Source organism: Quercus suber, unplaced genomic scaffold, assembly GCF_002906115.3.
Source record: "Quercus suber isolate HL8 unplaced genomic scaffold, Cork oak 2.0 scaffold_600, whole genome shotgun sequence".
NCBI classification, from domain to species: Eukaryota; Viridiplantae; Streptophyta; class Magnoliopsida; order Fagales; family Fagaceae; genus Quercus; species Quercus suber.
The window spans coordinates 296660-322408 of record NW_027070044.1 but is presented as its reverse complement, the minus strand read 5'-3'; the positions used below and the strand labels follow the sequence as shown (position 1 = coordinate 322408).

The following is a 25749-nucleotide window of genomic DNA, read 5'->3' as shown; positions in this document are numbered from 1 at the left end:
TTCGTGGGGTTGGGATTAGGGTTTGGTGTAGAGAATTGTGATAAAAAAAAATTTTAAACTGAGAATTGAGAAATTAAAAATTCAGTTTAAATCAAATTTGTATCTTCAGTTTAAGGGTCCGTTTGGTTGGAGGGTGGAAAAGTGGGAGGATAGAAAATATTTAGTTTTCCCTCTTGTGTGTTTGGTTGGAGGGTTGGAAAAGTAAGAGGGTGGAAAACTCTTTGTTTGGTTGAGAGAAAAAGGGAATGATGAAAATATAATTTATATAAATTGACTATTATACCCTTGTTACATAATAGGTAAGAAATAGATTTATTTGTACTCATTAAATAATATAAAATTTACCACATTATATATATAAATTTATGTTATTATTTTTATTACTATAATGTAAAAATTACAATAATGTACAACTTGATAAGGTCACGTTGAAAAAAAAAAAGAAAAAAAAAAGAGAGAAGAGAACTTGGACCGCTGGACGTTGGTGTGCTATGAAGGTAAGATAAGAAGAGGTAAAAGTGATAAGAGCAACCGCATCAGTTGTCTAAAAAATTCCGTCTATTTTACACAAAAATTTTATTTTTTCTATTTTATACCATCATTTTTACAAAACACCCACATTAATTTATCTATTATACACACTTTTCTTATTAAAATAATATTTCCCTTCCCTTTTTCTATTATTTCCCAGCTACCCCCCACCTAATCCCTCCTCCTTTTTCTGATTCATAATAACACTCTTCAGTCCTCTTTATCTCTCTATATCCGCCTCTCTTTCTTCTCCTTCTTTCTTTTTTTTTTTTTTGATAATCTTTTTCTTTCCTCTTCTTCTTTTACAATTTGAGTTTTATGCTTTTATTATAGATGAAATTTCAGGTTGGGTTTGATTAAGAGCAGTGATTTTGGGCGGTGAAATTTCTTCTACGGTTTGGGTTTTTCTTCCTCTTCTTCAGCATCTTCTTCTTTCTTTCTTCTTCTTCTCCTTCTTCTTTTTTCAATTTTGGTTTGATTATTTATATGAATTTGGATCTAGATTTAGAACAATTTTGCTGATTTTATGGTGTGTCCATGATGATTTTGGATTGGGTTTTCCGGTGAGTTTTGATTGATTTTGAGTTGGGTTTTCCAGTGGATTTGTCTTGATTTTGAGTTGGGTTTTCTAATTGCTTTTCCGTTGATTTTGGGTTAATTTTCTGTTGATTTTGGGTTAATTTTCTGTGCTAGGTTGCGGTGTTTGCTGATGGTGCTGGGTTTGGTGGTTGGGTGATTATTTTTTGCTTCCTTCTTCTTATTTTGCCCACGATGGGTTGTTGTAGATGTTGGAAGAGGGCCTTTTTGTAAAAGTGCTGTGAGAGCACTTTCTCTCCAGCCTTTTCCTCCTGATTTGGGAGGATAAATTTTTTGGGCTTGAGAGAGAAAATTTTTTCCCAGGTTTTCCTTCCTTCCCATTTTCCTTCTTTTACCAAACAATGGAAAACACTGTTTTCTACCCTATTTTCCTCCCTATGTTTTCCATCCCCTAAATTCACCACAAACAAACACAGTGTAAATTAAAATTAAGAAATTAAAGGTTTGTTTTTTAATTAGATTTAAGGTTTGTTTTTTAATTTAGTTTTTAATTTAGTTTAAATACTAATGTAGCTTTTTTTTTATTAATTAAAATGCTGACGTGGTATTTGAAAAATGTCAAATAATCTTTTTTAATAATATTTTAATGGCCACGTCAATGCCATGTTAGCATGCAGGGCATTCCGTTAGACACATAGGATATTTCCGTTGGTTGGTTGACAGCAAGGATGATTTCAAAAACAATTTTCCTTTTTTAGAGATGAAATTTGCAACGAAATCAATTTTGGGACCAAAATAAGAATTGACCTAAAAATATAAGGACTAAAAGTGTATTTTTGCCAATAATAAATTGAGGACATATACCCTAGTGGCTTTAGCCGCTATATATGTCTTCAACTCTCTTCTTTTATTATTTTTTACCCAAATAAAGCATATAAGAAGTTGAAAAGACAGATTTTTTCACCCGAGTCCTTCAATAGTCCATGATGATGCGTTGAGAGAAATAATAAATTGAGGTCGTAAACCCTAGTGGCTTTAGCAGCAGTATACGTCTTCTTCTCTCTTCTTTTATTATTTTTTACCCAATAGTTAACGTCTTCTTCTCTCTTCTTTTATTATTTTTTACCCAAATAAAGCATAGAAAGAAGTTGAAAAGGCAGATATTTTCCACCCGAGTCCTTCAATAGTCCATGATGATGCGTTGAGAGAAATAATAAATTGAGGACATATACCCTAGTGGCTTTAGCAGCTGTATTTTACATTACAGGGGAAACACTCTCCTGTCCACAGTTTTGTTTTATGGCATGAAGTGACTAAAAACAGTATATTTTCATCTTTAAAGATTCTACTCTCTGTATTTTTCGAGATTGGTGCATATCGGATTCTACCCTATACCAATCGCTGGTACCAAACGGTAAAACTCAACGATGACCAATCAATTTATCGAGTCTGTGTCAAAAAATTTATCGAGTCGATGGGTACGCTCCCCATGTGACAACTGACGACTGCTTTTTCATGAAAAAGAGTAATAATTTATGTTTTTTTTTTAAATTTCCTTTTTCATGTAATGAGAAAAAATTGGATTGGAGATCCACTGTCAAAAAGTTTCATTTTCGGTGTAAGTTCAATTATTTCAATTTCCTTTAGTTATAAAGTAGAACAAGAATCCACTTTAGTATATATAGTTGTTTTTAACTTATATTTGTTGATAGTTTTCCAAATATCAGTGCACTTTGAGAAATAGTTTTATTTTGTTTTATATAAACATTGTAGCTTGATATTTTAATTGATGAGTTGGTTTCACTGATGATACAATGGTTGTAGATTCATTTATATCTAATGTTGGCATGTGTATCAAGTTGCTAAAATGAGCATTCTCAAAAATAAAAATAAAAGTTGCTAAAATGAGAGAAATATAAGTTCCTTATTACCTATTATAAGCATATAATTCCAATGCTAACATTTGATGAATGCATTTCAAAACTCGGAATTCATGATTATTTTAAGCCACGTGTCTATATATTTATATTCTGTCAGTATATTATTTTTTGGTGATTGTGTTACTTTATATACCCACCAAAAGCTTTGTTAACTTTCTTTGTGAGGTAAGTCTAAATCACCAGCCCGCTTCCTTCCTTCCATAGCACAATCTAGTATCTACACAACATTTTTTTAGCAAAAATTATTACCCGAGAATATGCGACAAATGAGAATACGATCACTGTTAGACCACAAATTTGTTCATAAACTAAATTTCATGGCCACGTCATAGTAAATTTATCAAGTTGAATGAGTTAATAGACTTGCAGGCGCTGATGTTTATGGACGACTTGTAAGTTAAAATTATCTGAAAGTGCCCATTAGATATAGTTATATGACCCATGAGACTGGGGGTCATAGTAACTTTTGGTGGGTGTTTGCCATGCGTCCCTGGCTTAAAGCATTCCCGTTGATGGGGCCATAAATTTAGCAATTTAGTACCACAAAAAGTTACTTTATCAATTTTACTACCTCGCTTTACAAAACACTATCAATAGTTTTATTTTAGTTTTCAACACAATAAAATAATATAAATAACACAAAAAAAAAAATACAATATATCTACTATAACAAACAACAACCACGACCACCACAGCCATAGCCACAATCACCCATGGAAAGTTTCTATTTTTACAATTTCATCGATCTCACTCAAAATTAGGTCGATCGAATGTCAGGTGAGACTATGCAAAATTGTGATTTTTGCAAAATTAATGGTCAAGAGTTGTACCCCTTGATATTTCAACGTTTTTGAACTTTAGGTGATTGTTTCAAACAATTTTAGAAACACAATAAATCATGTGGATTCTCCAAAATTGCGATTTGAAAAGCCCAAAAATCTTGGTTGCATCTTCTAATAATCCTCTACCAACTCGTGTACGTGGGAAAAGTTTGTCTAAGAGCAACAATTTTGTCACGCCTCCAAAGTCATTCAAATTTCCTTATTTGTTTATTAAATTTCACTTGTTTCTTTCATTGTTTACTGTTTTATTCTCAACAAAAAATTCACAATTGCATCCACAGTCAATTACCAAACGAAACTGAGATTTATAAAAATAATAATTAAAAAAAACAGCTACCACAATTATAAAATAATAATAATAAATGGAGAAAGTGGGAACATGTTTTATATAAGAGGGGATAAATGGAGAAGCTGATAAAGATGACTATTTAATCACCAATCCTGGTTAAGTAGGAGACGTAGAATCTAACATAAATTGGTTAATATATTAAAGAAGATAAATGAATAATTTGAGAGTAATGCTCAGACTTCTCTCATAAAAACTAGCCCACTAATTAAAGTTTGTACAGTCAACTCCATGGATGTAGTGAATTAATATATTTTTAGCAAAATCTTTAAATAGTAGGGAAATTATTTTGTACTCTCAAAGTACTATAAATGTGTATTCCCTCATCTCACATGAATGGTGGGTCTCACTAATTAAATTCATATTGGAACCCACCATTCATATGAGAGGGGAGAGTACCTAATAATTTTCCTAAGTGGTATCCCAATAATAAACTACTAAAAAGAACATTAAAATTTAATAATCATAAATAAGAACTTAAACTATACCATAAATATGATGTTTATTTCTTTTCATATTTAAGCTCCTAAGGATAAATGGTTCCTAAGACAGGTTTCATGATATCTACGAGATTCTAGATTCGAAATCTCTTACTAGCATCTTAGGGCTGCCCCTAAGAAATTCCTCCCTATAATAAATAGTCGAATACTTGAAGAGTTTTAGAATGGAATCTAGATACCCTCATTTCTCACCCAAAAAAAAAAAAAAGCGCTCCTTAAAACATAACATGTATAATTTGATGTGTTACAACATAGTAAAGGATGATAGGACACTCCTCTCTTATTATGGATTGCAGAGTTAAACACTCTATCAAATAGTATATAATGTGATTGATGGTAGGCATCAACATTAAATGCCAATGTGATTAGGTATGTAATTGGGAAAGTCTCCATAAGAAATTTGATTCAAAAGAGAAGACACATGGCTTGTTCATTGACCTAATTTTGTTGGCTAAAAGGAAGCACTTCGGTTGAGTAGTTGTTGAGGCATTTTTAGCTGCATTGATCTTCTTTAACAAATCTTTAGATAGTTGCTCAAGAATGAATGATTAAAAGAACATTAAACTTTAATGCTTATAACTAAGAATTTAAACTTTAACATAATATAATTCTAAATAAATACATTTATTTCTCTTTGCATTTAAGCCCTTTAAAACATGACACGTATAATTTGACGTGTTAAAATATAGTAAAACATGAGAGGACACTCCTATCTTACTATAAGTTGCAAAAGTAAAACACTTGTAAAATAGAATGTAATGTGATTGACGTTAGGTGTGAACATTAAATGAATGGCTAAAGAACATTAAATTTTAACATTCACAAATAAGACCTTAGGGTACGTTTGGTATACTGAATGAAGATTACGGCAGGAATTGTAATCTTTATTACTGGTAATAAAGTGTGTTGTAATGTAATAACTAAACATATTCATTAGTTTGGTTGTGAGTTATAGCATTAGAATGAAACTTAACATTTATTTTAGGAAATATCTTACTCATACAATTATATCTCCTTAAAAATTGTTATTTTTAAATTTAAGAGAGATATGTGTTATTTTTTATGATTTTTTATTTTTATAATTGTTAGATATATATAGAAGGTTTGTTTATTTGGAAATATATTAAGTTTTGAAATTATTGCACTTACTAAGGAATAGTTAATACAACCTTTTAAAGATGAATACTTATTCCTCATTTTGAAGAATAGTTATTAATAAGGAATGACTATTCCTTATAATAAAAACAGAACCAAACTAAAGAATAACTAAACCATAAGAACAACTATTACATTACAGCGCCTATTACAGTCTACCAAACATGCCCTTAAACTTTAACATAAATATGATGCTAAATAAATACGTTTATTTCTTTTCACATTTAAGCTCCTTAAAACATGACAAGCATAATTTGACATTATACAATAGACTAATAGAGTAAACATGAGAGGACACTCCTTTCTTCTCTTATTATGGATTGCAAAGTAAAACACTTGTCAAATAGAATGTAATATAATTGATGGTAGATGTCAACATTAAATGCTAAGGTGATTAAGGATGAATTTGGTACTAAAGTCTCCACTAGCAATTTGATTCAAAAGGGAAGATTCATGGCTTGTTCGTTGCCCTAATATTTGCTAAGTGAAACAATTAGGCCTAAGCCTCAGCCTAACCAGAAAGCAATTTAAGCTCCTTAAAACATGACAAGCATAATTTGACATTATACAATAGACTAATAGAGTAAACATGAGAGGACACTCCTTTCTTCTCTTATTATGGATTGCAAAGTAAAACACTTGTCAAATAGAATGTAATATAATTGATGGTAGATGTCAACATTAAATGCTAAGGTGATTAAGGATGAATTTGGTACTAAAGTCTCCACTAGCAATTTGATTCAAAAGGGAAGATTCATGGCTTGTTCGTTGCCCTAATATTTGCTAAGTGAAACAATTAGGCCTAAGCCTCAGCCTAACCAGAAAGCCCAAAAAGGCTTTATTTACCCATTACTGTTAATACATGGAAAAGCAGGTGCAGGCCCAAGACAACCGAACCAGAAAAATGAAGAAACAGAACATGTCCTTGGTGGCGTAAAGCTTGTATACGCAAGAAAGGATAAAGCAGCCATGTCCCTGGTGGTTTCCAACAATTTCTCAAGAGTCATTTTTGGGTTCTTGTGCTTTTTTTTTTAGTATACAAGATCTGAAAGGTTATACGAGAAAATATAACTTGCCCCACCATTTTTTAAAAGTTATCATGACTTTTGAGTGAAGTTGTGGTATGTATTTGTATTAGAATCTTTTTCTTTCTCCCTTGTATGTGTGTGTTTGTTTCTCAAAAAAAAAAAAAAAGAATGGGTAATTGTCCCACATTGCTTAAGAGAGTGTGTTGTGTGTAATATAACTTGCCTCACCCTCTCTTAAAAGTTACCATGACTTTTGAGTGGAGTTGTGATGTGTTTTTGTGTTAGAACCCATTTCTCTCTCCCTTGTGTGTGTGTGTGTGTGTGTGTGTGTGTTTGTTTCTAAAAAAAAAAGGGGGGGGGTAATTGTCCCACATTACTTAAGAAAGTGTGTTGTGTGTAGTATAACTTACCTCACCATTTCAAAGGGTAATTTTCACACATTGCTTAAGAGAGTGTGTTGTGTATAGTATAACTTGCCCTACCCTCTCTTAAAAGTTACCATGGCTTTTGAGTGGAGTTTTGCCCCACCCTCCCTTAAAAGTTACCATGATTTTTGAGTGGAATTGTGGTGTGAGCATGTCATTGAAATGATAAATTTGGCTACTTTAGTTCGTAATTGTTTTATTTGGATTTAAGATTAAGAAACTAGAGGCATATAGCCCAATTTGGTGGGTTTAATTTGTCACTCAGAGCCGTTCCACCTCCATCGGCGACAAACCCATCACTACAATCCACGGCATGGACTCTGCCTTTGTCCAGACTGATTCTGGCATTGGTGGGAAGCCTTCCCTTGCAATCACCTTCTTCCGATGACCACTACAATTCCATACTCGCCGGAGCTTCACACCGATCCGGCGCACAAATCGGCTCAACTTTTCCTGCATCTCGACAAGGGTGGCGATCTCCTCCTCTAAATTGATACCTCGTTTCTGGCCACAGCGAGACGTGAGCAACTTCCCTGTTGAATCACGCAAAATTGGAAGCTCATAACTACCTTGATCAGTTGGTCGTGCTTTCTTTTCATCACTTTTTGCGGCCTCTAAAGAATTATTTTGACCAGCCCTAGCACGCGCAAGTGCTTTCTTTCCTTTCACTGAGTTCTTCACATTAGACTTTAAAGTCCCCTTATCTTTCCCAAGCCCATTATGGTTGGTGTCTTTCTCCAGGCCTATATTGTTTGGGCTTATCTTAGACTCCTTAACATCCTTAGTATTAGACGCCTTCACTATACGTTGAATTGAGCTTGCTAACATAGGCCTATTAATGTCCCTGGTGGGCACCAGCTTCCTTTTCACTTCCTTAGCAGGCCCACTACTAAGCCCAGTCTGTAACTTCCCCATATTCGTCTCCTTCTCAAGCCCATTTCGTACCTGGCCTTGGTGTGGCTGATCACGCATCTGACCCATTGAGGTCCCACCATTTCTTTGCTCTCTTGTCTCTTGTCTCCTACGTGCAACTACTACCCACGGGCCGTACGTACTTTCTGCAGCCTCCTCTTTCGCACTACCATTCACACTCTCACTAAAACCTTGTCCTTTCTCCACCCTGTCCTCTGCATGCAAATCGCATGGGAAAGACTCCACGCTCCCTTCCGTCGTCTTCTCTGTCCTTCCAAGAGGTGACTATTGCCGGATAGTGTACGAACAATTCTCTTTCCGGTGTCCCACTCTACCGCAACCAAAACATAATTTTTGGATACCTTCATAACACAAGGCTGCTTAAATTTCCCTATTAAAATAGCCGTAGTTAGTGGCTTATTGACATCAATCTGTACACACAGCATAGCGAACTTTCCTTTGGTTTCAGTGGCCGTGTGCGTGTCAACCTGCAACACATTACCAATCGCCTTGCCAATCTGATGCAGTGCTTCCGCATGATAATACTCGATAGGCAACTCATTTAGACGAATTCGACTGATGAAACATTGGCCGTCGCCGGTCGAAATCAAGCTCCCACGGTCTAATGGATAGAAAATGCCCTCCAATGAACCATGGTCCCTTCCTAAGGATAGCCTCATAATCCTCCTAAGCGATAGACGTGTGAGGAAAAAACCCTGTCCAAGGGGTAAGCAATCCAATCTCCCAGTAGGCTTCCATAGAGATAAGAGCTTGTTCTGAATATAGCTAATCCCCACTGACCGACCAACAACTTTAATAATAAGAGCTCTGGTCCATGGGCTCCAAATTTGGTGTTTAAGGTCTTTGGAGAACCTCACTGCCACCAAACCTTCGCGAAGGACTTCCACCTCCTCATCTGATTCTAAATCATCCTCCATATGGTCACCGAAACTGAAAGCCTGGGTGTAGGCACCTGGGACCTCACCGATCAATCTATCCTTAAATAACCCTGTTTTATTCCAAACGCCATTACCATACCTCAACGAGGAAGAGAGACTGTCCTGTCCTTTCTGTCCATCCTGATACCCAGCATGTCCAACGTTCTTAACTTTTTTATTACTATAAGAGAGTTCCTCTTGTTCTTCTGTTGAAAGCACGAGAGAGCGATCAATTTCTTCCAAAAAAAATCACAATCAATTATTCTGAAAAATTATCGATATTATATTATTATGGACTTAAAATAAACCCCTCTTTAATAGCCCATCTACATTATTTCGATTAGTGTGGCTTGCAAAATCTCACATCAATAGAGTCATTCCTAACAACCCTAGTGACAAATTAAACCCACCAAATTGGGCTATATGCCTCTAGTTTCTTAATCTTAAATCCAAATAAAACAATTACGAACTAAAGTAGCCAAATTTATCATTTCAATGACATGCTCACACCACAATTCCACTCAAAAATCATGGTAACTTTTAAGGGAGGGTGGGGCAAAACTCCACTCAAAAGCCATGGTAACTTTTAAGAGAGGGTAGGGCAAGTTATACTATACACAACACACTCTCTTAAGCAATGTGTGNTCTAACTCTAGTTGGCTTTTTACTGCTGTGTATGCTAGTCCTAGGTCTGCTGAAAGATCTATTTTGTGGAATAATCTTATTAAAACTGCTGAGCTGCATGAGATGCCATGGGTTTTGGCGGGTGATTTCAATGAACCTCTTACGGAGGAGGATAAATTCGGGGGAAGAAAAGTGAGTGTCAATAGGTCGCTTTTATTTAAAGAGTGTCTAGATAAATGTAACATGATTGACATAGGGTTTTCGGGGCCCCCTTTTACCTGGACAAACAGAAGGGAGTTCCAAGCTCTAATCCAGGAAAGAATAGACAGGGTCTTTGTGAATCCTAGCTGGTGCGTTTTGTATCCGGAAGCTCGGGTTGTTCATCTCACCCGATGTCATTCTGACCACTGCCCTATCCTTTTGGAGATGCAGCCGAAAATAACCACCGGAAAAAAAAAGGCCTTTTAGATTTCAAACATGCTGGCTGTTTGAGTCATCTTTTCCACCTATTGTGTCACAGGCTTGGAGAGACTCTCCTACCTTAGGGGATGCAGTGAACAGGTTTACTCAAGCAGCAATAAGGTGGAATGGTTCCCACTTTGGGAACATTTTTACTAGGAAAAAGAATTTGTTGGCCAGAATCAATGGTATTCAACGGGCATTATCAGTGAAACCTTTTGTTTTCCTAGTTAATCTGGAGAATGAACTCCTTAAGGAGTTAGACTGAGTGTTTAATCAAGAAGAAGAGCCTTAGGCTTTAAAGTCTCGGGTTAATTGGATGATTCAAGGTGACCGAAATACTAATTTCTACCATGTGTCTACACTTGTTCGAAGGAAGAGGAATCAGATTTTGGCCATTAAGAATCATGTGGGAGAGTGGATTCATGAAGAAAGTGCTGTTAAGGAGATGTTTATGAGTGGTTTCAGTAGTATTTACACTTCTTCCTTTACATTGAGCTCTCGGACTGCACCCGTTGCCCGTTGCATCCCATTGGCAAGCTAGGTTATCTGATGAAGAAAAGGAAAGTATTAGTGGGATTGCTTCGGAGGAAGAGATAAAATCCGCCCTTTGGTCTTTGAAAGTGTTTAAAGCTCTGGGTCCAGATAGTTTGCATGCTGGATTCTTTCACAGATTTTGGCTGATTGTGGGCAAGTCAGTGATTGATGTGATCAAAAAGATTTTTACAGAGAGGTCTGTCCCAGAATACTTAAACCAAACTCTTATTGCTTTAATTCCAAAGATTCAAAGTCCTGAAACGTCGAGCAACTACAGACCTATTAGCTTGTGCAACACTGTTTATAAGATTGTGACAAAGATTATTGTTGCCAGACTTAGACCGTATTTAGATAAGCTTATCTCTCCCCTCCAAACGGCTTTTGTACCGGGAAGGAAAGGCATTGATAATGCAATCACAGTACAGGAAGTCATACATACTATAAGTAAGAAGAAAGGAAGGGTGGGGTACATGGCCTTAAAGATTGATCTAGAAAAGGCGTACGATAAACTCGAATGGAGTTTCATAAGGGATATGCTGATTAGGGCTAATTTACCATCTGATTTGATTGATATTATTATGAGTTGTATATCCACGGTCTCAACGTCTATCTTGTTCAATGGTGAAGCTCTTGATCCAATATATCCGTCTACAGGGATTAGGCAAGGAGATCCGCTCTCGCCGTATTTATTTATTCTTTGTATGGAATTCCTTGGGCAGCTCATTGAGGAGAAGTGTAATACAAAACTCTGGCAGCCAGTGAAGTCTTTGAACAGTGGACCGGCCTTTTCACATTTATTTTTTTGCAGATGATTTGGTGTTTTTTGCCAAAGCCGACCATACTAATTGTTTGGCTATTAGAAATGTTCTTGATGATTTTTGCAGGTTATCGAGTCAATCTGTAAGTGATGCTAAATCCAGAGTTTATTTCTCGCCAAATATGGATAGGGTTGCAAAGGAATCCTTTTGTGATATTATTGGCTTTGCCTCAACTCCTTCCCTTGGAAAGTACCTTGGAATTCCTATTAGGCATCCTGGTTCTTCATCTCAAGACTTTAATTTCATCCTTGATAGGGTGAAGACCAAGTTAGTTGGGTGGAAAGCTAACTTACTCTCTTTGGCTGGCCGGGCGGTCTTAATTCAAGCTTCTTCAGCGGCTATTCCTACCTATGTTATGCAATGCACTCACATTCCGAACAAAATCCTTGAGGGGATAGACCGGGTGAATAGAAACTTTTTTTGGGGGTCGTCGGAATCATCCAAAAAAATCCATTGGGTTGAGTGGCAAAAGGTAGCAAAATTGAAGGAGGAAGGTGGGCTTGGTTTACAAACCAGGTAGAAACACTGCATTGCTAGCTAAGCTCAATTGAAGACTACATGTTGAGAAAGAAGCATTATGGGCTAAAGTTCTAAGGAAGAAATATTGCAACCCCAGAAGGTTAAACTCTACCAATGTGGATAGACTTCCGTGTTCTCAAATTTGGAAAGGAATGAAGAAGGGAAGGGCTACTTTCAATGAGGGCAGTATGTGGACAGTTGGAAGAGACAGTAAGGTAAACTTTTGGTGGGAAAATTGGACAGGTAAAGGCGCACTCCGCTACATGATCCAAGGACCTTTAACCCAAGGAGCTGATAAGTGGAAGGTGGGTGATATTCTTTCAGACATGGGCTGGGATTGGGAGCGGATACCTTTTGAGCTTCCCTCTCAAGTCAAATCCCTAATTCAAGCAACCCCCATTCCCTTCACGAGTCGAGGTCAAGACAAGCTTGCATGGTCAGGCAATCCGAGCGAAATTTTTGATCTAAGGAGTGCCTATTCTATTACTACAAAGGAGGAACCAGCCCCTCCTTTCAACTATGACTGGATCTGGAAGCTTCAAACGTTGCCTAGAATTAAAACTTTCTTGTGATTATGTACACACAATAGCATAGGTGTAAAGGTGTGCCTTGCTAAAAGAGGGGTAATGGTTGGTGATCTATGCCCTATATGTCAAAGAGAGCCTGAGTCGATCATTCATGCTATTAGAGATTGTGCGTGGGTCAAAGCCGTGTGGTTACAGCTGGGAGTGTGCATATCCAATCAAGCTTTTTGGACGAGCAATCTCCAAGAGTGGATCACTCTCAATGGGAAAACAAATATCAGCTTTGATCGAGGTAACCTCCCTTGGAAATCTATCTTTTCTTTTGCTATATGGTGTATTTGGAAAAATCGAAACATGTTTGTCTTCAATAGGAAAGGGCAGAACCAAAATCTGTCTAAGGAGATTATGAACCAAGCTATGGAATTTTTTTATTGTGTTCAATCTCCTAGAAACCCAAGTCATAAAGTCTTAAGGGCTATTCGTTGGGAGAGACCTCCTACTGGTTGGAAGAAGCTCAATACTGATGGGTCTTGTGTGGGTGGATCGGACAGAGCTGGATGTGGAGGTTTGGTGAGGGATGAGCATGGCAATTGGGTAGGGGGCTTTACTAGACATATTGGCTCAACTAATAGTTTCATTGCAGAACTTTGGGGGCTTAGAGAGGGGCTGCTGCTCTGCCATAACTTAAACATTGATTCTCTTGTTGTTGAATTGGATGCTCAAGCTGTGGTGGAGTGTTTTCAGAATGTAGCTTGTGTTAACAATGTCATTTCTCCTCTGCTGGATGATTGTAGGCGCTTGACAGCTTGCTTTCACCGTATCCGCTTTAACCATTGTTACCGCCAAGCCAATAGGTGTGCAGACTTGTTGGCTAGGATAGGTGCTATCCAGGATATAGATTTTATTTCTTTTAGTAGTCCACCTATGGACATTTGTAATGCCTTAGAGGCTGATTGCAATGGTATGTTGTTCAGCAGGATGTAGTTGTTTAGCTGTTTTTAATATATCGTCTTTTACCCCCAAAAAAAAAAAATTATAATAAATAATATTTTTGTCCCTATGTGGGCTGAGACTTAGGTGGCTTTATTTCCATAATTCATCAGCCCAACCCAAATTTAATATCCAACCGAAGAAAAATGGGGAAATAAAAATCACTTAGCCTACTTCCCTAACAAATAGCAATATTGGATAGTTATATTGAAATGGATGAAAAACAATGCTATCTTTGGGGACAAGTGATGTTATACATGGGAGTGTTGTTCTAACTAAACTTGGGTTGCTATTAATAATATAATTGTTCCTATTAAAAAATTTCAATTCTCTTTAAGAATTATAACATCACCTCTTTTTTTTAAAAATGAGATGTAAATTAGAGAGTCTAGAGACTAGGTTCAAATTTAGGACCATTTACTTTGATATCATGATAAAATATTACTAAAAACTTCAAATCCAGCTCATCTTGAATTTTTTGTAAACTCAGTTTTTGTTCTTAAAATTTCAGGATGATTATTATATTTCTCCTTAAAAATCTGGAGATAATAGGCAAGATATATGCACAACATACTGAATGGGAACTTTTTGAGAACAAATTTTTACCTTAAGCTCTTCTTCCCTTGTCTATGCATGCAAATATGGTGTTGCAGTCTCTCTCATGCCTGTATTGTTGCCCCTGTAGATAGTCAATGAAGAAGTCATGCATCACTAGAAGAAACTAATGGCTATATTTGGGTATCGGTATAACTTGAAAGAAACCTACCAAACAGTTAGGCTGCACAATCTCAGAAGTTTGCTTAGCACAATAATCTTCCTATTGCCATGTCTCACCCGATAGTTTCTGCCAAATACTTCTCCACTAGCCTGTTTGGAAAGAAAAAAAGCGGGGGTCAACCAACTCATGCACATTATAAGAGTCCAGAATAATATTTGGAAACTCATCTGTCCCTAAACTTACTTTGGGAACTTGATTCTTCAATTTTTCAGCAGACTCTAGACCATCAACAAGTACTATTTGTAGGTTTGAACTGTCACTCTAGCTGCATTCTATTCTTACAACTAGTACACGTAAATATGACTAAATCATCTTATAGTACATCACCTGGAAAGGTTTGCACACCCACATCAACTTTGTCAACTGATAAAACTGGCTTGGAATTTTTCAGGTCTGGATGGAAATCTGAAGTGCACAATGACCACCTTAGTGCTGACTTTGTCGACAACTATCAGTAATTTCAAGGTCCTGGCGGATGCTTGTTGCCAAATGTTCAGGTGGTGTAAGAAAGTTCTTAAACTTTTTTTTTTAGTAAACAGAGCACTAGATCTTTTTGGGAAGCAGTCAGCATTGATGATGTACTCAACCTTTTCTGTTGCTGATTCTGGGTGAAACACTTGGAGTTGGACTTAAGTGCAGGAGATACTTCAGATCAAACTACACTGGGGCTAGGAGGAGACACACAATTCAATGATCCATTTGAGAAATCATTAGTTGCATCTGCACTGGACATGACAGCAGAACAGAAACTCCATTAAGAGGTTTCGAGACTATGCACACAAAATTATCTCTCACACTAATGCTTCGTGATTCTTCAGAAGAATGTGAGGTAATTTAATTAACTGGTTCCGCACAATCAATAATCATGGTGTCAACCTGTTCCTGTTCAAATGTTCCTTCCATATTAACATCTGTCTAGTGTATCCTCAGAAATTTGGTCCTCTATACATCCACTTCCAGATGTGTGGTGCTGAGACTCGTGAAAACTTACATCTTCAAACTCCGTCAGTTGTGAATCTGAATTTACTGTTTCTACCTTGCTCACATCAATTATATTGTTAGCTTCACTGCTGGCTATTTGCTTATCCACTTGCTCAAAGAGACCCTCCATCTCCTTGTCACCATCATCATCGACACAATAATGTCATTGGACAATGGAAGCTAGACTTTAGTAAATTCAAACTTCTACGACTCCAAGCCACTGTGTGACCTCCATTTGAGTCATGGGTGTTGTGGCCATTTGCTTTAGCTCTACATAGTTCATCCTATGTATTCATTCACTGAAAGTCATACCCACATGTTTAATTCTGTGCATTGGAAAACACAAAAGAATTATTTAATCCAAGCCGCTCAAAGGCTCTTTTGTTTTTCTTGGTCCATATCTCCGAGAAATGTGGTGGCTTGGAATGCAATGATTGGTGGTTTCGCTCTAAGTTCTCGTTTCTTGAGTCGTTGGCTTTCTTGAGAAAGATGCAAGATGGTGATAAATTGAACCCAGATATAATCACAATGATAAACGTGCTTCCCTCTTGTGCACAATCACAAGCTCTCTTGGAGGGTAAATCTGTCCTTGGCTATGCCATTAAAAAAGGTTTCTCCCTCATCCAGTCTTGGAAACTGCTTTAGTTGACGTGTATAGAGAATGCGGGAAGTTGAATATATATGGCAGAACATGTATTTGGTCAGATGACCGAAGAAAACCTGATTTCATGGAATGCCATGCTTGCTGCTTATGTACAGAATGGGTGGAAGTGGAACAATAAAGCCTTGGTTTTGTTTCAGGATATTTGGCACCAGGCTTTTAAACCAGATGCATTTACATTTGCAAGCATTCTACCTGCCTATTCCGAATCAGCCTCATTGCGAGAGGGAAAGCAAATCCATGGTTCTATTATGAAGTCGGAAATTGGTACAAATACTTACATCTTGAATTCAATTGCTTACATGTATGCAAAATGTGGGGATAAAGGGGCTGCACGAGAAGTTTTTGATCGCATGCTGCATAGGGATGTAATATCATGAAACACAATCATTATGGCATATGCCATCCATGGGTTTGGCAGATTTTCTGTTCAATTGTTCGATGAAATGAAGGAAAAGGACTTCAAACCTAATGAGCCTTTGTGTCCCTGTCATAATCTTGTAGCATTTCTGGCATGGTTGAAGAAGGGTAGGGACTACAGTATAGATCCCGGAATAGAGCACTACGGCTGTATGCTTGACCTTATTGGGCATACTGGCAATCTTGAGCAAGCCAAGATATTCATTGATGAAATTTCATTGTTCCATAGAGCTAGGATATGGGATCATTGCTGACTGCAAGCAGAAACAACCAAAACATAGAATTAGTTGAACTTTCAGCTAGACACATCTTATCCTTGGAGCATGATAGTACCGGGTGCTATGTCTTGCTTTCTAATATGTATGCTGAAGCTGGGCGGTGGGAAGATGTGGAGCGGCTTAAATGTCTTATGATAATAGAAGGGTTAGAGAAAACGAAGGGGTGTAGTGTGGTCAAAATCAATTCTAGAACTTGCAGGTTCGTCAACACACTAGTTACTTGTAAATTTGGTATTAAATGAATTGAGTTTTACGTAGATATTGAATCAATGAGTTCCACTCTAAGTCAATTAATCCACCACCAAATTGGGAGATGTTTAAGCAATAGAGCGGCAGTTTGGAAAGAACCATAGCAAGCTCACCACTTGAGACCAAATTTTCAGTCCCAAAACGTATACAAGCCTTCCATGATTAAAGATTTTGCGTCTGACTAATTTTTGAGTTAAAAAATGGGGTTAAAGTGATTCATTCAATGTTGAAAATGGCAAGTCCACTTTATAATTATTGAGATAAATTGACAAATATAGTACAGCCCAATAGCCATACACGGCTTCCTCCTTGTCCTTCCTGCATTTCACCTTTTCACACTCAAAAGAGTCAAACCTCAAACTTCAACAACAAATCAACAATGCGTGAGCCTGTTCCAAACGACGTCATGGAAGACATCCTGGCTCGGCTACCTGTAAAATCCTTAACTCGATTCAGGTGCGTTTCGAAATCTTGTAACTCCATCATCACTGACACCACTTTCATCAACAAACACTTGAAGCTCAACCTCAACCAATCCGAATCATCAATATCCGCAAACACTCACAGTGGGTATTTGCTATATACTACAGAGGATAAGGATGGTTCATCATCTTCCAAAGAATTGTGTACGGTTGTTTGCAACAACGACCGCACATTGACCCAGGTTTCTAGGTTTGAAATCCCCTCTTTTTTTGACAAGTACATGATTGTTGCTTTCTGTAATGGCTTGTTCTGCCTAGCTAGTCGCGAGAATGAACTTTGTCACATTATTTATTTGTGGAACCCAAGTATTAGAATGTGTAGGAAACTTGTAGCTACTCGCTTTAATCGCAAGAAAAATGAAAGAGCCGCTATTGGATTTGCTTATGATTCTCTGAACAACGACTTCAAGATTCTGAGAATTGTGTGTAATGCGATGTTCAATGAATCAGAAGCTGAAGCAGAGATTTACACGTTAAGTTCAGATTCGTGGAGGAAGGTTGTAATATCAATGGAGTCCTTAAGAGGGTGTGAAGTGACTGAACCCAAACTTGGGACTATTTTTAGTGTTTGGGGTCCCTTCACATTTTATAATGGGGCTCTGCACGCTTTAGCTTATACTAGTGGCTATTATTTCATTTTGTCCTTTGACATTAGTGATGAGAGCTTCCATGAGATAATGATGCCTCGTAATCACTTTGATTCAGAGACTATAAAATTTAATAAACTTGCAGTGTACAAGGGATTGCCAGCTGATTTTGTTTTCGCTCGTGATGATGGCAATGAGCGTGGTAGGAGAATCTTATGCCACATATGGGTTATGGAGAAGTACGGTGTGGCCAAGTCTTGGACTAGAAAATTTGTGATACCAATGAAATGGGTTTGGGCAGGTAATTTCTTTGGCTGCACTAACAATGGTGAACTTCTCATTAAGAATGCCACTGGGCTGGTTTCAATTGACCCTGAGAGTCAAAATCAGAACATTCTCGACATTGAAGATGCTAATTGGGTGGCTTTCTCGACTAATTCAATGGAGAGTTTGGTTTTACTTGATGGGGGTAAGTAACTGTGAAAATTAACTTTAGCTGTAATATCACTTTCAGTTTTGCCACCATTGTGAAAATTAACTTTAGCTAGCATAGCGTAATTTGTATATAACTTTAGCTTGTCCTTTTGATGCTGAAACTAAGGTTGCAATTGTTTCCATCCTTGAGTTTAAGAAATCTCTCAATATGAATGGGTGAAGCTAGCTAAATTGCGTTTGAGGAATGATAGTTCAAAGTGTTGAATTGAGATCAATCTTATTGCTTTTTGTTTTTCTCTTTTCAGTGTGCATTTCTTATAAGCAAATTTACAGCTTGAGCAGAGATGCTAGACTTAGGTTTGCCTTTTGCTAATCCTTGGCCCTGTTCTAATAATTCTAACTTAAGTCAATTTTGTAGTTTAAATTATCACCTTCACTTTTTTTTTTCTTTGTTTCTTTCTTTTCCTAGGCTTTCTCAGCAGCCAAATAGTGACTGTCATTAGTTAGGATTTTGGACACAGAGTTTAATAATGATTAACTTTTTTGTTTACTTGATTTTGTTCAATATTGGCTTTGTTTTGAGTCTCATTTTGTTTGGTTCTTTTTTTTTTTTGAGTCAGTGTTTATATTTGTTTCTGCACTACCAGTTAATTGAATTAACATCAATAGGGACCAGAGAGAATGTGGAGGTTGCAAATACTAATAGTTTTAGCTGTTTGTGCCTGTGTTTGGTGAAAGTAATTGTGGGTAACAATGTGTATTGAGGTTTGGGAAAATTTTCATCGAGTACTTTCTACTTTATTTTGTATATATTTTGTTATTATTGCTAAGAATATCCAGCAATTCTGTAGGTGCTATCAATGTTGCAAGTAGCAACGAGACGAATTTAAGAGTATAGCATTGTAGTTAGCAACTCTGAAATGTGCTCAAATGGGGATTTCAGATAGCTAGGCAATTTTGTTCTTTAGTACTTTCGCTGTTGACCATTCAAAAACCCATTAGCCTAATTGGTCTGCATAGTAATGTTTAGTTCCATAGCTATTTCTGATAGAATATTGTTGTCAAATGTTCTCAAGTCCAACAACTAGCAGTAGCTTAAATTATACTTTCTTCTAGATCCTGATTGATTGTTATTAACAGTGGAAGAAACAAAAAATTGCATTAATATCATTAGTAGGTGTTAATGTTGCAATGAAGTGGGACCTTTTGAAGTATTTGTCATATGCTTGTGTGAATTTAGGATAGGAAAAGTTTCTGTATTATTATTGTTTTTGATAAATAGTAAAACTTCATTGAAAGGATATATCAAACACAAAGAAATGTCTTGTGTGCTGAGGAAACCATGAAAACCACAAAACTATGATGCACTTTTATTCTTAACAGGTGCAACTTTTTTTTTTTTAATAATTGATTTATAAGAGATCTAATGGTGAAAAATACACCACTGGCCATGTCATTACTAAAAATTTGTTAATGGCCACGTCAACTGACCTATTTAATGGCACCTTATTTTTCTCAGGCTCATTCATCACTCAGAATGTTTACACAGAGAGAGGGAGAGAGAGAGAGAGGAGGAGGAGAAAAAGAACTCCAATGTTTGCTCCATATATGACCTAGGCGGTGCTTCAGGCAGCGGTGGTGACCTAGACAGTGGTAGCAGTGGCGATTGCCACAGCAGGGCAACTTCATAAAAATTAATTGGAAAAATCCTTGGTCTCATTAGGTTCCTTTACACTGGTGGTTAGTGGTTATATTTCTGCTAGCAAGAGCAGTTTTGAGTGGCAAAGCTTTATAAAGAAGCTGCCACTAAAGAGATCAAGGATTATCTTAATCCTTGAATTTTCTTATATAGTTATATAGTTATCTATGCGGTTGGAGAACACTCAGTTTAAGGATGAACACAATTTACTTTCGTAAAATTAAGACATAAATTGTTGCTCTGATTTTCATACATAATAGATGTAAAAATAGTATTTCTATCTAAATTATGGGCATAAGTTTTTTTGCATTGGAATTAGATGTTACTGTTACAAAGTTCATAAACCTAAACCAACATTTTGTTCTTGGAACTTGATGTGCTCTAGGTAAAATAATTCTTTTAAGAATATGTTAAGAAATAGAGCTGAGCTAATGATTCTTTGTACAGAACGTAGTAATGGTAAGCATCTAAAAGGATGCTTAGTTTTGCTATGATTTTCTTTTGTTCATTCACAAAATGCTTCTTGGACTCTCCTCTAATAGCAAACAAAACTGAGTCTAGGAAAGATTTGAAAACTAGAAACATACTTGGTCTATGTTAGTACACCCTAGAACACATCAAACTTGGGTCTATGGTGATACTTCTGCCGAGCAATAGCCAATGCATGCTTTACACGCTAAATATCTTAAAACCAAAATTGGTTCCTTTTAGAAAGCTGTTTCTCCTTGATGTTAGTAAGAGAAATACAACAATGTAGGGCAAGAACAAGATGTTTGGTATGACAAAACTCATCTTATAGATTTCTGCAGTTTGTATTGGCATCTTGGACAGGCAATGTTGACACCAACCTATCCCACTTCTAAGCTAAAAGAGAATCTCCCAAATCACATACATGATGCAATTGTTATTTCATAATCTTGGCAATCTTGTGAAATGCATGTGTCAGAAGGAGAAACACTATAAACAGAACAATTTTCACAATATTTCTCACAAAAATTGAGTTGAGAGGTTTTTATTGATTTTTGTTTGGGCTAATCACTAACATCACTTTACTTTTTACCATCAATAACTTGCCACTTTAATATTTGTATATATTTTGTGAAAAAAGGTTGTCTCTAGAGCTCTTGAATGGGTAAAGAACCTTTCTGAGCTTAGTGGGAAAAGGCAGTTGGCAACCTCTTGGGAAAGAAGTTGCTTCCACAGGTATCTCACATATATGATTTAACAACTTGTCACAATAGTTACGAAAATAGTGTCACAACATTGTATCTGTAATGGGCCTAAATGTTGTAACATATAATAATTGCGAGATTAGTTATAAGAAATGGCAAGGATGGATAAATCTTAATTTTTAAGGTCAACTAAACCTATATAAGTACCTGCTCAAAGTGTAAAACATTAACCAAGCAATCAGGCATTATGTTCTTCATTCACTTCCACTTTTTTTCTCATTTCTTCCTTTTAATTCTTGGAGGCTGATTTTCTCAAATCAATTAAGTTTTTATTCATTTCTCCCATTACCCTAAGTCATGAACTTGAACCATTGCAGTACGCCTTAACAACCTAATATTTGTAGGATATTTTTTAAGATCATACATTCCTACAAGCACAAGGGCATGAAATATGATAGCTATGCCCTGAGAAGGAAATTAGATCTAACACTGATGCCTCTTTATTTAAGTGCAATGCCATACAACTAAAGGAAATTCTCCTATAAAGGAAGGCCCCCACACCAAGAATCATGCAAGAATTTAATAGAATATCCATCCCCCACCTTAAAGCTAACAAAGCGATGAAAAGTATCACACCCCTTCCTTATACTTTTCCAAAGGCATGTCGCCACAACCATTTACCCAACAATGCATGGTAAAGAACCAAATTCTCTATGCCCAATCCCACATTTTGAGGAGCTTCACAAAAATTCCTTTAAGTGCCAGCAAAGTCACAACCACCAAAATACAATGTGTATCCATATTATGCCTACGGTAGAAAGGCATAGCAAGGAGAAAACCTTTATCAAGGGCCGCAACACATCATTCATTATACATACATACTCCTCCTATGTGAGGTTTTCAACATAGATACCAGATTTGAAAAGGCCTACCATAGAAAAGAAATATAAAAAATTTTAAAGTTCCTTTTAACTTGAGATTTCTTTGATTTGGATTGTAAATCTACAATTACCTGAAAAATCAAGTGGCATATCTTTGCAAGAATAAGTAGGTCCGTCAAGTATGCTAGAAGGAATAATCTATAATCACTCAATCTCGAGAAAAGAACAGTGAGACTGATAGTTAAGTTGTTTCTCAGCCTGCTTGATTTGCAAAGAGTCTATAGTTCAATAATACGATATAATCTAAAATGAGCTCAACAAATAAGAGAATCAGCTATCACCTCATTTATGCAGGCAAAAAGACACTCTCAAAAACATGGGCATTGGCCGGACCCTTGGCTCTTGATCATTGGTGAAGTTTTTTTTTCCAACAAAGGCATTGGCCGGACGCTTGGTATAACCGTATTATTATTTCCACTATATAGAGAAAACATTAATAGCATCATTATACATAGCACAAAATCAGAAAAGAAACAAAAGCAAGTGCATATTCAAAGACAAAATTATTGAATCAAGCCAAACAAATTTCAACCCCAATAATCGTTTAATTTAAACATGAAAACTATCACATTGATAGGGAACTTCAGCACCTGGGTCAAATGTGAAGGTTTGTCCATTAATTTGATAGCGAATCATCAACTTTACTTTAAAAATTTGTCACAAGATCTTCCAGAAATCAGTGAAGATTTCTGATTCAAAGTCTATATTCTAGTGCAACCATTTCCACAGAACTAAGCTGACTATAATATAAGTTTACATTCACCAAATTCAACTTTCCCAATCGGTAACCTAACACATACGTAGAATCCAGATCCTCTCCGTAATTGAAAAAAAAAATGGAACTAAAGCCAAAAGTGAAAGGCCTAGGGTTTAGGTTTAGGTTTCCAAGAAGGAATACCTTGATGCTGGAATCAGAAGAGGAATCATCAGGCACGGTCTCCCTTCAATTCTCACAAATGGAAGCTCATCTCAGCTAAGCTTAGCATGAGAGAGAATGTGCAGGGTTTGAATTCAATTGGAGAGAGAGAATCTCAGAGAGAGAGAGAAATGTAGCTGTTGAAGGAGGGTGAGGGAATTTGGATTCAATTGGGGCCGAATTTATACTCAGATCATCGTGCCCTTGAATTTGATTGCCTTGGTTGGAAATCCTTACGTGTACGGTCAAGATAAGGTCATACAGTAATGTTACATTATACCCAACTACTCTAAAAAAACCATTATAAATGATTTTTTTTAATTGGATAATCTGAATGTATCTATGTTAGGAAGACTAGAACATGTAAATTAATTACATTACAAGACTATTGACAAATATTAATACTAGTCACTATCTCGTAGGTGGCACCGAATAGCCACTAGCCACTATAAATAAATAAATATATATATATATATAATAGTCACTATAAATATAAATTTATTTATTTATTTTTCTTGAAAGTATAATCAATCTCATACAATTCATTTATAAGTAACAACGATAAAACAAATAAGTAATTGTCCTAAAGATTACATTTGTATATTCATAGCCTTCATAGAAATAATAAATGCTATACTCAAGATTTTAGATATTACAAGTTTGAGGTATATATAAATACTCTCAACTCAGACTTGCCTTTTCTCATTATGTAAATGCACAAAAATGGACTGAATGCACTGAATCGACCAAAAGTAGATCAAATTAGACCACATGGACAGCACTAGACTGAATGCACTGAATTGGACTGAAGTGGTCCGAATGGAATAACATGGACCAAAATGGACCGCATTAAACAGAAGAAGACTGACTAGGACCAAATAGACTAAATAGAACTTAATTGGACAGAATAAGACCAAATCGGACCGAATCCGACCAAAGTGAACAGAATGGACTGAATAGGACCAATTTGGACCGAATAGAACCAAAGTGGGTCTAATAGAACGTAATGGACTAAATAGGACCGAATAGAACCAAAGAGAAGTGAATAGGACTGCATTGGACCGAATAAGACCAAAATGGACTGTATAGAACTAAAGTGAATGAAATGGACGAAATAGGACCAATGTGGACCGAATAGAACCTAAGTGGCCTAATAGAACCTAATGGACTAAATAGGACTGAATGGACTGAAGTTGACGGAATAAAACCAAAATGGATGGAATAGGACTGAATGGACCCAAATGGACTAAATAGACCAAAATGCTAGAAGGTTATGCAAATATTATAAACCAAAATACAGCTAATGAAATCTAAAAATCACCCGCATCAAATAATGAACCGATTATGCAAAAATAAGTATTTTTTTTTTACGGTGCTTGTCCAATTTTAGGAGACACTATAGTTTATAAAAAAGATTTTTTTTTTTTTTTAATTTCTTGTGATGGATGCTAGTTATTGTGCGTGAAGAGAGAGAAATGATTAAAAAATGGTTTTTTTTTTCTTTTTTAATAAATGAACTAGAATATAAAGAAGATAACCAAATGTGGATGTTTTGGAAAAAATTGTTAACTAATAAAAAGTAATTTTTCCGTAAACAAGTGAATGCTCCTAGGTTATAATTGACTCTTCTATTGAGAATGCTTTTCATAGCTTTCTAGGCATAAAACATGGCTCAAAAAACAATTATATTCCATAATAAAAATTTTAAGAAATTCTTGAATTTTCTTTATTTAAATTAACTTTCAACTATATATCTTAACGTAGTCAAGTAAAAAATATGTTTAACATTGTATATTATTGCAATATCTCCTAATCCATTTGTTAGAATTTTGTGTAATGTTTGTTTTGGATAGTGTGTTGTTGGACTTGGACCAGGTGAAGGGCTTCCCTAAAATCCCATGGCTATGAGCCTATGAGGTCTTTGGAGTTTAAATTCCATAAGGCCTCCAAAGCCTCCATTAGATGAAGAAGCAAAAACCTAGTCACCTTACTTGTCAACACTTGAAAAACGTAATTGAAGTCATCCAAGCCGAGCTAAGGACTATCAAGAGAATCAATAACTTATTCCAGTGTACCCCAAAAGGTAGGTTTGAGAATATTATTGGGAATTGGGAGAGCCATATATACATGATAGCATCCAAGGGAATTAGGGAGAATTAGAGAAGATTACTAGGGTTTTTTTTGCACCGCGCGGGGGGTGGAGAGAGAGAGAGAGAGAGAGAGAGAGGATTACTAGGTTGATCATTGAATAATTAGTTTTGGACTGCTTATATGCTCTAAATACTTTGATACTAATTAAGTACAAATACTAATAAAAATGTGAATGCATAATCTTATAACTATTTAGTTTTAGTCTTTTAGATATAATACATCTCCGAACTATTCAAAAGTTCAAACACTGACTACCAATGTAAAATATGTTCCTTTGCAAGTGTTTAATTGTCATCACTTTTTCAATAAAGTGTACGCATAAGAACATGGAAAAAATTATGAATGCCTTGGTTTCTTCTTCTTTGATGCTTCAA

General features: G+C 36.2%; 2 protein-coding genes, 2 long non-coding RNA genes and 1 pseudogene across 4 annotated transcripts; 3 read left to right on the top strand and 2 right to left on the bottom strand.

The window, feature by feature from the left end:
• Positions 1 to 791: 791 nt before the first annotated feature.
• On the top strand, positions 792 to 1586 carry LOC136063953 (uncharacterized). The gene is made up of 2 exons (XR_010625602.1): positions 792 to 1094; positions 1225 to 1586. It is a non-coding gene; the product is annotated as an uncharacterized LOC136063953 (long non-coding RNA).
• A 12666-nt stretch (positions 1587 to 14252) lies between these two features.
• Positions 14253 to 15718, bottom strand: LOC136063949 (kinesin-like protein KIN-12B; annotated as a pseudogene).
• LOC111999163 (pentatricopeptide repeat-containing protein At4g35130, chloroplastic) lies at positions 15667 to 17064 on the top strand. Its single transcript, XM_024031281.2, is given in 6 exon segments — positions 15667 to 15991; positions 15994 to 16064; positions 16066 to 16519; positions 16522 to 16573; positions 16575 to 16705; positions 16708 to 17064. Coding segments are annotated over 6 exon segments (1104 nt in total). The 5' UTR covers positions 15667 to 15873; the 3' UTR covers positions 16986 to 17064.
• A 232-nt stretch (positions 17065 to 17296) lies between these two features.
• On the top strand, positions 17297 to 20444 carry LOC111993805 (F-box/kelch-repeat protein At3g23880). The gene is made up of 2 exons (XM_024025631.2): positions 17297 to 18530; positions 20016 to 20444. Exons 1-2 carry the CDS (start codon positions 17372 to 17374, stop codon positions 20111 to 20113), a joined length of 1257 nt encoding a protein of 418 aa, XP_023881399.1. The 5' UTR covers positions 17297 to 17371; the 3' UTR covers positions 20114 to 20444.
• A 1273-nt stretch (positions 20445 to 21717) lies between these two features.
• Positions 21718 to 23468, bottom strand: LOC136063956 (uncharacterized). Its single transcript, XR_010625604.1, has 4 exons — positions 23207 to 23468; positions 22590 to 22725; positions 22380 to 22506; positions 21718 to 22295 (listed from the first exon to the last, which is right to left on the bottom strand). It is a non-coding gene; the product is annotated as an uncharacterized LOC136063956 (long non-coding RNA).
• Positions 23469 to 25749: the final 2281 nt, after the last annotated feature.